Source organism: Aquarana catesbeiana, linkage group LG03 (genome assembly GCF_042186555.1).
Source record: "Aquarana catesbeiana isolate 2022-GZ linkage group LG03, ASM4218655v1, whole genome shotgun sequence".
Classification (NCBI taxonomy): Eukaryota; Metazoa; Chordata; class Amphibia; order Anura; family Ranidae; genus Aquarana; species Aquarana catesbeiana.
Window position 1 is genome coordinate 282288681 of NC_133326.1, and position 12878 is coordinate 282301558.

The following is a 12878-nucleotide window of genomic DNA, read 5'->3' on the forward strand; positions in this document are numbered from 1 at the left end:
CCTCACATGTGTGGTTTGAACACCGTTTTCATATGTGGGCGGGACTTACGTATGCGTTCGCTTCTGCATGCGAGCACACGGACAGGGGCGCTTTAAAAAATTTTTTTTTTTTTTTTTATTGTTCATTTTACTTTATTTATTTTAGTTTGACACTTTTTTCCCAAAAAAAAATTTTTTGATCACTTTTATTCCTATTACAAGGAATGTAAACATCCCTTGTAATAGGAATATGGCATGACAGGTCCTCTTTACAGTGAGATATGGGGTCAATAAGACCCCACATCTCACCTCTAGGCTGTGCCTGAAATTAAAAAAAAAAAAAAAAAAAAAGATCCTGGCATCGATCGTAGCGGTGAGTCGGTAGAAGCACCGGAGGGCGGCGGGAGGGGGGGACGTCCCCTCTCGCCTCCCGTAAGAACGATCAAGCAGTGTAACAGCCGCTATGATTGTTCTTATGGTGTAGGGAATCGCCGGCTGAAAAAGATGATATCTGAATGATGCCTGTAGCTGCACCCATCATTCAGATATCCCCGCACAAAGTCAAGGACGTCGTATGACGGAAGGCCAGAAGTGGTTAAAACGCTTTTTTTTTTTAACACAAAGTTGTCCATTTATACAATATTTATAACACATAGCATGTACATACCAAAAATGACACCCCAAAATAGATTCTCCTACTCCTCCTGAGTACGGCGATACCCCATGTGTGAGACTTCCACAGCCTGGCCACATACAGAGGCAGAGTATGGCTGAGCATGGCTGGGTATGGCTGAGCATGGCCGAGTATGGCTGAGCATGGCCGAGTATGGCTGAGCATGGCTGGGTATTGCAGAGTATCGCCGAGTATGACTGGGTATGGCAGAGTATGGCTGAGCATGGCTGAGCATGGCCGGGTATGGCTGAGCATGGCTGGGTATTGCAGTGTATCGCCGAGTATGACTGGGTATCGCCGAGTATGACTGGGTATGGCAGAGTATGACTGGGTATCACCGAGTATTGCAGAGTATGACTGGGTATTGCGGGGTATTGCAGAGTATTGCAGGTTATGGCAGAGTATTGCAGATTTTTGCGGGGTATTGCAGAGCATGGCTGGGTATGGCAGAGTATGGCTGGGTATCACTGAGTATTGCAGAGTATGGCTGGGTATCACTGAGTTTTGCAGAGTATGGCTGGGTATCACTGAGTATTGCAGAGTATGGCTGGGTATCACTGAGTATTGCAGAGTATGGCTGGGTATCACTGAGTATTGCAGAGTATGGCTGGGTATCACTGAGTATGGCTGGGTATCGCGGGGTATGGCAGAGTATTGCGGGATATTGCGGGGTATTGCAGGGTATGGCAGTGTATTGCGGGGTATTTCAGGGTATTGCAGGGTATGGCAGAGTATTGCGGGGTATTGCGGGGTATGGCAGAGTATTGCGGGGTATTCCAGGGTACGGCAGAGTATTGCGGGGTATTCCAGGGTATGACAGAGTATTGCGGGGTATTCCAGGGTATGGCAGAGTATTGCGGGGTATTCCAGGGTATGACAGAGTATTGCGGGGTATTCCAGGGTATGGCAGAGTATTGCGGGGTATTCCAGGGTATGACAGAGTATTGCGGAGTATGGCGGGGTATTGCGGAGTATGGCGGGATATTGCAGGGTATGGCAGAGTATTGCGGAGTATGGCGGGGTATTGCAGGGTATAGCAGAGTATTGCGGAGTATGGCGGGGTATTGCAGGGTATGGCAGAGTATTGCAGGGTATTGCAGGGTATGGCAGAGTATTGCAGGGGTATTGCAGGGTATGGCAGAGTATTGCAGGGGTATTGCAGGGTATGGCAGAGTATTGCAGGGGTATTGTGGGGCATACCAGAGTACTGTGGGGCATTGCAGGGCATGCATAGTAGTGGGGATGGCTGAGCATGGATGGATGGATGGCTGGATGTCTCTGTGCAGCGCTGTGGGCACTACACATGCAGCCCACAACGCTGCAGACATCCATCCCCATCCCCCTCCCCGCTCACAGCGTACCGATCGGTACACAGGCGGGGAGGAGAGGAACCGGCGTCATCAGATGACGCCGGTTTGTTTACATGTGATCGCTCCGTCATTTGACGGAGCGATCACATGGTAAACGGCCGCGATCAGCGGCCATTTACCGGGATCTGTGATGCGCCGGGTCCTCTGGACCCGGCGGTCACGGATGCTCTCGAGTGCGCGCCCTAGGGGGCGCGCGAGAGCAGAATTCTGGGAGGACGTCCCTGGACGTCCTCCCAGAGTTAAACAACCGCCCTGTAGCCGTCATTTGGCTATGGGCCGGTTGTTAAGCGGTTAAAGAGGAGTTCCACCCAGAAATGGAACTTCTGCTGATCCGGTTCCTCCCCCCCTCCGGTGTCACATTTGGCACCTTTCAGGGGGAGCAGATACCTGTCTAATGCAGGTATTTGCTCCCCGCAAAAGAGCGCCGCAGAATCCGCTGCGAACTACGCCATATCCACACCCCCACTGTCTTCTGGGAGACACATAGGTCCCAGAAGACAGCAGGGACCATTCACAACGCGCAGCGCGACTTTCGCATGTGCAGTAGGAAACAGGCTGTGATTCCCTTACTTAAAATGCCGGCGCCTCCACCTGGGGCTGAGGGCTTCAGGTGAGGACATCGCGGGCGCACTGAACAGGTAAGTGTCCTTATTTTAAAAGTCAGCAGCTGCAGTATTTGTAGCTGCTGACTTTTAATTTTTTTTTGCAGGCGGAACTCCGCTTTAACTGTGGGCAGCTGAAGCTTCCTGGATTTACACAGACACACAGAGGCACACCTCCAGCTCTGCAGCTCTAATTGACCCTCTTATGACTCATCCCCCCTCCCTTCCTGGCAAATTCTCACGAGAGCTGTGAGCTGTGAGAGAGAAAGCTACGCATGATAAAACAACAAGGGCAGAAGATTTAATAGATGGAAAGTTGAAAAAATTACTGAAGTTCCTCTTTAAAGAACACAATATACAGGGATATGGGAAATGATTATTGACTCACGAACACCTACACAGGTTGAACTGAATGGACTGTTGTCTTTATTCAACCTTACCTACTTTGTAACTATGTTAGGAGTACCCTCTTAAATTGACAGGACTAACACATGAGCACATACTGTAGCCAGTCTGTGGGAGCCAGAATTATTGTTGCTTGGTAGAGGATCAAATACTTATTTTACTAATTGAACTGCAACTCAACTGCAACAGCATCTAGCACAGAGAACTGCTAACAAACACTTTAACTGCACAGGGCAGAGAGGAGTGTCTCTATCTGCAGCGCTGTGTCAGACGGGTAGGCTCTGAGCAGTGCCAGATTGGGGGTGGGGGGGTGAAGAGTCCTGGTCCTAGGCTCACTGTCCACTTTCAGAGCCAGGGACCTCAGCTGCTCCCTGTGTACTAGGAGGAGGGGGATCCACAGGATGTGCTGCAGTAAAGGTCCTGGTTCTGAGCAGCAGAAGGTGAGCCCAAAACTAGTGCACGCTACACCATGTGTGTATGTTGAGGGACTGGCAGTAGTCCATGGAAGAGCTGCCATAACCTTGCTAGTTATGAGTGGGCCAGGCCCTAGCACTGCAGTGGGCAGAGGAAGAGAAGTGTGTGAGGAGATGAACATGCGGGTCAGGCCTCATTTTGGGAGGGATTTGTGTAAGGGAGATGTGGTAAGGAGGGCAGCAGGGTTACAACGAGAGCAGTGTGCATGGTGAAGGGCAGACTTAGTTTGCAGGTGCTGCACTGTAGCCTACTGGTGCTTTGCCACTGGAAAACCAGAAACTGAAGCACAGTGTTATGTGTGCCTCTGTTTTAGTTTCCCCTATGATATATATGCCCGTGTTTTTGTTCCCCCAATGGCAATACGGAAATAGGACTTTTTGTAAATTATTAAAGCAGAACTAGATCCTCCTATCATTTACAGCCAGGGATAGGGCCATCTTAACCTCTCTTTGGTCTGCAGTTGCCATAATGCTGTGCATGTGAGCAACTGTGATACCAGCCATTTGAGGGCTTAAAAATGTGGTTGACAGTTGCAACTGTCACATGTAGTCCTTTCCTTTCCAGGCCCTGCTTCACCTCTTTTATTCTTTGGATTTGTTCTCTCAATCATAGAGGCTAAGCATCACATTTGGACTTTATTTAGGGCAGTCTGCATGAAAAGGCAGCCTGCCTAGGAATGCACAGTTCTCCAGACTGACATCCACCCATCAAGGCATTTCAATATTTGCATAACCACTACCAATAGCCAGCCCATTGTTTCTATCAGGGCTGAAGGTGCTTGAAAGAAATACTGAGACAGGGTGCTGAGATGTTTTCAGGAAGCTGTATACATCCCTATCGAGATAGCACAGAGTTCCAGTGTCAATGTCACTAGGTCTAAAATAAGGTATGTAACGAAAACAGAATGGTTTTATTAAGAAATTTAAACACTTTTAGCACTTTTACAATTCCTTGGAAAAAAAAAAAAGCATTGGCTTTAGATAAACTTTAATGTCATATTTATAGTAACTGTGAACTTCTATGATTCACCTTAAGCAACTGGCCATTTCCAGTTCCAAGAAACAGAACCAATGTCTTCTGCACTTCCATTACATATACTGCAGTCAAGTCTCCATGGCTAATTGTTGGTTTAGAATGTATTGGCAAAGGATTATCATAATTTTCCTAAAATCAACAAATTACAGAAAAATAAATCAGAAATATGCAAAATATCAACATACCAAAAGTAAAAACAGACTGTGTTTTTTAGTCTTTAGTTTTTTATGCATAAGATATATCATAATAAAGATTCAAATCTGCTATGATGCAAAATAAGCATATGATTATTTAATTTCACTTCTCTTTAATACAAACAAATGTTTCTGCCATTGCATTAGTTATGGGATGATATAGTTTATGACCTTCTTCTGTTGTTACTTTCGATACAGGATGTGACAGCGGATGCTTTCACATATAGATGGATAGGGGGAAGTTTCAGTTCTTTGAAATACCATATGACTTGCACACCACAAATTCTTCAACATGTATGCTAACTAATAGCAATCATATAGCCTAAATTACTGATTTAAGGCCATTGTAACCAAATTGTGAAAACAATGAAAAGGCAAACTCCATATCTTTAGATATTTATAATTGTTATATGTTCACAAAATTGTGAACATGACATGATTTTATATAAATGTGCAATCAAATTCTTTATTAGTTCAGATTGTAGCATTACCCCTTTGGAGCAGCTCAGGGCCGCTGATAAGCCAGTACAACTGGCCCTGTTGTACCAGGCCCGACCAGCAGGGGGGCCCGGGCAACCTGAACAGAGAATTAATTCATGTAAAAAAATTTTAAAAATTCTCCAGCAACCACGACCAAACATCGTCCCCACCAACCCCCCTACATACTTTTTAACGTTTTTTTTTTATTCCGATAGCTCAATGTGTTTATGTAGGAGGCGGCAGGGGGAGGGACTACTTTTCTTATTTCGGGTGCGGAAGAATGTCAGAATGTCTCTTCAGTGCCCGCTCCTCATACTAGCTCAAGTCCCGGCCAGCGCGTCCTCTATAGTGCCTTCCCTGGCACCGCGGAGTGATTCCTCCCCCTCTGCTCTGTTCCTCACTCGGCCTGAGAGAAGAAGCAGTGAGGCGAGTGGCGGCGCCAGCGGGAGAAGAAAAAAAAAGAAGTAGCTGGCATCTGACTGAAATAGTTTGTGGACACTCACACTCCAGTCCAGGCAGAAGCAGGATCAGGGAGGAAGTGACTCCTGGGGCCCAGCTAACACAGGTGTGTGCTTGCTTGGGGGGGGGATTCAAGATCTACTACTACTGCAGCAGCATCTATACATTATGGCATTGGCGGCATGGGTGGCACTGTCCACAGGTAGCACATGCGTTATGGGCCATATGAACCTCAAGTGCAGCAGTGAGCAGTAGTAAAGTTTAATCTACCGAGTGCTTTAACTATACTGCCAGTGCGCATTTATGGCAGCGATGCTAGTCCTAGACCGCCTGGTTATGACCTGTCCAAAAGAAAATGAGGATGATAGTGGAGGGGGCAGGGGAACAAAGGGGATTTGCAGTATAATTACTACCGGAGGGGCAGTCCTTTGTTCTTCTTCCAGCTAACTCTAGAGCCCTTTAAGAGCATAGTATTAGAGCCCTTTGGTGCATAGGGTTAGTATAGGCGCAGTCTAGGTTTGGAATAAGTGCCGTATAGGGTGCAATATGGATTGGGTACACTTACTGTCCTGCTCTCAGTGGCTCAGTCCCTGCTAGCAGTATAAGTAGTAGGCTTTCCCCAAAGGCCTCTGTTGATCAGCGGTGGGAAGCAGAGGGTGAGTGGACTCTCCAGTCTCCCTGCAGCAGTGGTGCAGGTGCAGTGATGTGGACGGTGCTACGCTGCCCCTGGTTGTCATCACTCCCAGTCTCAGGCTTGGATCTCCACTGGTATGTCCTCCCACAGACAGGTGAGTATTCAGACAGAGGTGCTCTCTCTCTAGCTCCCTCGTTGCCAAAAGGAGGAACTTTCCAGGGAAGTTTAATAACAATCATCTTTCACTCCTCCTACTGGACAGTGCCTTTTGGAATCTGTAGTGTAGGGAATCAATTGGTCCTATTAAATAGCTAATGTCTCAAACATCAACTCCCAGGATTCTCAGCGCTCTGCATAGAAGTTCATGGTCTTGCTTGGCTTTAGCACTTCCCCTGCTGGCCAGTGGGGAATGGTGCCGCATACCATCACTATCTCAGTAGAGGGAGAGAAGAATAAAAAGGCAATATCTCCTTCTCCATATTGCTGTAGCCCAGCACCTAGATACTGTACATATGCACACAGCAGAAGCTGATTGACTTAGAGTACAAACCCTCCCTTCTACTTGGCATTGGATTACAAGATGCTAATATCAATATTTGCTATTCTGTAGGAACATTCAGAAATGTTAACTTTGCCGAAGCAGTACCCACAAAAGATTTATTTTCTGCCTCAAATTCCTCTTGAGCAGTAGGATGTCCCTGGAACAAGATTCTTTTCCATCTCCCCTGACTGGAATTCCCTGGTCAGGAACAAAGTCATCCCATGACTTTTGTTCTCGCCCATTGATTGGCCCAACTTGGGTGAAATGGACCATTATTACAAACTACTGGACCTCCAGAGTTTCCCATCCCCCATAACAACTATAATTGGTCACCCAGCTTTTACCCCAGGATTCACAGATAGAGTGTTAAAATCCTGGGCTGCTTGCAGGCTCCTTCAAACCTCTAAACTCCCGAGCTCTGATAAATGGAAGAACATTAAAGATGTACACTCAGATCCCATGACTCTGCATTTGGGAATGTGGAGAATCCAACAAGGCACTCATTTTCTCCTATCCCTGCCCAAACCGTTCCTCTATCAACAACAGCTCTTTCTTAAACTGTCATTTCAGCTTAAGTATAAGCTCACATTGCATTGGTACAGGACCCCAGTCACTCTTTTTAAACTATTCCCATGTCCCAAAGGATACACTATCACATGTGTTCTGGGATTACCCTTCCATCCTCCTGTTCTGGGAGCAGGTTCTACATATAATAAAACTTACAATATTTCCCTCTTTGTTAACCCTGCTGCGGTCTTGCTAAACCTAACACCTCTTTCTCAAAAACATTATTGCAAGTCTTTAAAGTCTTTACCAGGCCTAAATTCAGGCCTAAATGCCACAAAGGCTTGTAAACCAAGTATGTGGAAACAACAGACTTCTCCCACAGTCCCACTTCCACCCTGAAGGATAAAACTGAAACAGCCAGATCATACAGCCAAATGATACTACCATAGTTCCCAAATGTCCCTGATTTGGAGGCACTGTCCCTGATTTGGAACAAAGTCCCTCTGTCCCTCTTTTCTCCTCATTTGTCCCTCATATTGGTTTGATCTATATAGTTATATATAATATGCACTATTTATCTATCAAAAAGTGTTTTACAGTGCTAAACCTTTCATCCAATTTCTCAATGGCTGCATTTGTAAATTCCTAAAGCCAATATAGAGGAATAGTAATGCTAAAAAAAAGCACTTTTGGGTTTAACCAATCATTTTTTTGTACAATTCTCCTTTAAGGGGCGTGTCAGGGTGTGTCCTATCCCTAGATACTTTGCTAATAGATGTCCCTTTGCTGGCTAATCAAGCACAGTGATACCATGATCATTAAACCGAGCATTGGTAAATTTTGGCAGTGTAGGCAGGTGCCAAGTCCTGCTGGAAAAGGAAATTAGCAACTCCACAAAGCTGGCCAGCAGAGGGAAGCATGATGTGCTCTAGAATTTCCTGGTAGAGGGCTGCACTGACTTTGGACTTGATAAAACACAGTGCACCAACATCAGAAGATGACATGGCTCTCCAAATCATCACTGACTGTGAAAAAAATTGCATTTCATTTGGAAATCAAGGTCCCAGAGTCTGAAGGAAGAGTGGAGAGGCACAGAATCCAAGTTGCATTAGGTCCAGTGTGAAGTTTCCACAGTCAGTGATGATTTGGGGAGACATGTCATCTGCTGGTATTGGTCCACTGTGTTTTATCAAGTCCAAAGTCAGCGCAGCCCTCTAGCAGGACATTCTAGAGCACTTCATGCTTTTCTCTGCTGAACAGCTTTATACTGAATTTTGGGTTTTCACTAGCTATAAGCTGTAATCATCAAAATTAAAAGAAAGAAATGCTTGAAATATATCACTCTGTGTGCAATGCACCTATATAAAATACAGTATCTCACAAAAGTGAGATAATGGTGGCCACACAAAATATTGACACTTTGGGCCAAATTTGGACATTTTCCCTTAGGGGTGTACTCACTTTTGTTGCCAGGGGTTTAGACATTAATGGCTGTGTGTTGAGTTATTTTGAGGGAACAGCAAATTTACACTGTTCATATTTCAACTGTTTTCATAACTGCCTAGAGTGGCATGCATTGACAGCAAGGAAAAAACAGGAGAAAATTAGAATGAAGTGTACAATTAGGCAAAACCTTTTCATTTCATTTTGAATAGAGTGAGGAAGGGTTGTACCCTCAGACACGTTTTTACTGCCAGATGTCAGGAAGAGCATGCCAGCAGACAAGATGGCTCCTTTGGGTGGATTCCCGTGCCTCTCCGCAGATTAGTTAATGGCTGTTCACATACACTTAAAATATGTAACTGTGCTCATGCTCGCATGCGTGCTTATTTGCGCATGCATACCCATGCGCATCAGCATGCTCACGCTCTTTCCATGACAGATGATGGTGCCAAATGGGCTATTTAAACTGGGCCAGTATTCAGGTTCAGTGCTGTCTTGTTTACAGTGTTTCTTGTGTTCTTAGACCCTGTGATTCTGCATTTGATTCCAGTTACTGACCTTACCTGCCCTGACTTCTCCTTTAACTCTGCCTGCACTGACTTCGGCTTGTCTCCTGACCTCCGCTACTGTGTGCTCCTATTACTGCTGTTCCGCTGATCTGCTACCAACTCTGGCATGCACCCTGACTATGCCACTGCCTATGCATCTATACCCGATTTGTCTGCCTGTGACCCGGCTTGTCTGACCCTGCTATCACTCCTGCTGCTGTTAGCATCTGCCCATCACTCATCTGTGCCCGTCCAATTCCTGCCTGCCATCAGTCTATGCCTCGCCTGTTTGCTGTCACCAATACCAACCTGCTTCTGCCAACTGCTCATCAGCTGGTAACCTCTCACCTGCTGCATTAAGGGCCACTGATGCCTTCTTTTGCCTGGCATGGATACCGACCATTATGCTAGCAAGGCCTACAGGCACTCGTGCCACCCTGCACTCCTGCACCTCCTGTTTACTCTATCAGGAGCCCTGAGTCAAAAATGTAAGAGGGGTCTTCCTTATCATATAATGCTCTTCAAACCAGGTACGTAACATTAGAATGACCACTTTATTTTTAGTGCTGAAAGAAAACAAATATTTTAAAGCTATCCCCAGAACAGGTAAGGGGAAATCTTTTCATAGGGACACTTGTTTGGTGGACAGCTGGCTAAGAGGACAATTTCTCCCACTTAGCCCCTGAATCCGACTTTGAAATAGTGCGACTTCAAAGCCGCATGTCAGTGCAACTTCAGGGATGACTTAGCTGACATCTGTGCGACTTCATGCACAGATGTCTATGCAATTCGCACCTGAAATCGACAAAAATAATGCAGGATTTTTCAAATTGCAAGTCACACTGGTGTGAACAAGGGGTTAAACTTCCAAGGGTTTTAACCCTTTCCTACTATTTCCAAAACAAACAAAATGTTTTGGACATACACACACACTTTAACCGCTTGCCGACCACCCGCCGCAGTTGCACTCCGACAACATGGCTCAGCCACGCGAATCGCCGTCATGTTACGTGGGTAACATATTCGCCCACTAAGGTGCGCGTGCGCGCCCCCTGCTCACCCACGGAGCCAATGCGAATGCCCGGCGGTCGCGCTCACTGCCGGGCTCCCGCGATCGCTCGGGGCACATCGAGAACCGGGATCTGCGTGTGTAAACACACAGTTTCCGGTTCTCTGAGGGGATAACAGACAGATCGTCTGTTCATACAGAGTATGAACAGCGATCTGTCATCTCCCCCGCACAGTCCCCTCCCCCCTTCAGTTAGAACACACACTAGGGAACACAGTTAACCCCTTGATTGCACTCTAGTGTTAACCCCTTCACTGCCAGTAACATTTTTACAGTAATCAATGCATTTACAAAGCACTGATCACTGTAAAAATGCCAATGGTCCCAAAATTGTGTCAAAATTGTCTGACGTGTCCTCTATAATGTCGCAGTCCCGATAAAAATCGCAGATCGCCGCCATTACTAGTAAAAAAAAAATAATAATAATAATAAAAAAGCCATAAAACTATCCCCTATTTTGTAGACGCTATAACTTTTGCGCAAACCAATCAATATACGCTTATTGCGATTTTTTTTTTTTACCAAAAATAGGTAGAAGAATTCATATCGGCCTAAACTGAGGAAAAAAATTGTTATTTTATATATTTTGGGGGGATATTTATAGGAAAAAGTAAAAAAATTTGTTTTTTTTTCAAAATTGTCGCTTTTTTTTGTTTATAGCGCGAAAAATAAAAACCGCAGAGGCGATCAAATAACACCAAAAGAAAGCTCTATTTGTGGGAAAAAGAGGGCGTCAATTTTGTTTGGGTGCACTGTCGCACGACTGCGCAATTGTCAGTTAAAGCAACGCAGTGCCGAATCTCAAAAAGTGCTCTGGTCAGGAAGGGGGTAAAATCTTCCGGGGCTGAAGCGGTTAAAGCTGAACTCCAGTAGAAATAAAAATTGACCTTTGCAGGGAGACTGGCAAAACTACAATGGGAGTAATACAGGGACTTAAAACAGGTAAAAAAGGTGAAATTAAAGGATAAGTTCACCTTTGTTTGTTTGTATCAAAGCTTTCTATTAAATCTACAGACACTTACTTGACTTCTCCTCATCCATGTTTCCAAACGTATACTTTGCCGCTGCCTTACTTCCTGATCAGAGTTTAGGTCATGACCCAGGAAGGAGTTGACCAGCTGACCATATTAGCACACACCCTGCATCATCTACCCATTTCCAGGTGCACGTTTTTTAAATGAAATGCAATCAATCAGTGATCACCCTTCTCACTAAATACATCATATACAATCAGATTGCATAGTGTATGGCCATCTTTATACAAGTACATAGGAGGGAGCGACAGAAACACTCAGCTGTCAAGCCCCTTTTACAACTCTGCATTTTAGTGTGTGTGTGTGTGTGTGTGTGTGGGGGGGGGGGGGGTGTTTTGGAGCATTTTCCCACATCACACATAGGGCAGTCCATCCACCTGAATGGGCTGCCCTACACACAGCAATCACCCCAAAGAAGCTTTAGAACTATTTTTAGAGTGGAGCTTGGTGCGTTTTTTACTGCAATTTTTGGTGCAGTGCATTTTTGAAATGCAAGGAAACACACAGGTGTGAATGGAGCCTCATTGTTCTTGTGTTAACGCACCATTTTCACTTTCAAGCCCCATTAACATCTAGCATAGTGGGCGCGCACATTTTGTTTCTCGTTTTTCCTTAGACACGCATAGGACAGCCTGTGGATTTCAATTGGCTGCACTACGTGTGGCTTATGGGACATTTTGTCGTTTTTTTGGGTTGCGTTTTTTTTTCTGTGCGTTTTGCAGCATTTGCCCCTTGTTTTTTCACATGGCAAACTAGTAACTAGTAACTAGCAACTAGTAATTTTAGGTGTATAAAGGTGGCCATAAACTATACAATCTGATATACAATCTCCTTTAGATCTGCCATCAATTATGTAGTGCAAGGGCTGCCTGATTGGATATAGAGTGATTGGCTAGATAGGTGTTTCCTCCTAATTTTACACATTTGGTAAATCTAAAAGGAGATTGTACAATCAGATTGTATAGTGTATGGCCACCTTTATACACCTAAAATTACCAAGAAGGGTGATCACTGATTGATTGCATTTCATTTAAAAACATGCAGCTGGGAGTGGGTGGGTAGGTAGGAGGGTGGATGATGCAGGGTGTGTGCTAATAAGGTCAGCTGGTCAACTCCTTCCTGTGTCATGACCTCTAGTCCGAGCAGGCAGTAAGGCAAAACCAATGGATACGTTTGGAAATATTGATGAGAACAAGTGAAGTAAGTGTCTTAAGATTTAGGGTCCTTTCACACTGGGGCGGTTTGCAGGCGCTATTGCGCTAATAATAGCGCCTGCAAACCGACCCGAAAGTGCCGCTGCTTTCATTCTAGCTAGCAGGGGGGTAAAACCGCCCCGCATACCGCTTACAATAGCGGCGCTTTACCGCCGACAACGCCCCCGCCCCAGTGTGAAAGGAGCCTTAATGGAAAGATTTGAAAAAAAGTACATGA

The 12878-nt window shown here is 45.4% G+C and overlaps 1 protein-coding gene across 1 annotated transcript in view; it reads right to left on the bottom strand.

Moving 5' to 3' along the window:
- The window catches only part of PLXNC1 (plexin C1), a 181695-nt gene that overhangs the window by 162514 nt on the left and 6303 nt on the right, over nucleotides 1–12878 (bottom strand). The window contains exon 2 of the mRNA XM_073620173.1: nucleotides 4533–4667. Within this exon, the coding sequence (XP_073476274.1) occupies nucleotides 4533–4667 (135 nt within the window). The remainder of the gene's footprint in view (nucleotides 1–4532; nucleotides 4668–12878) is intronic.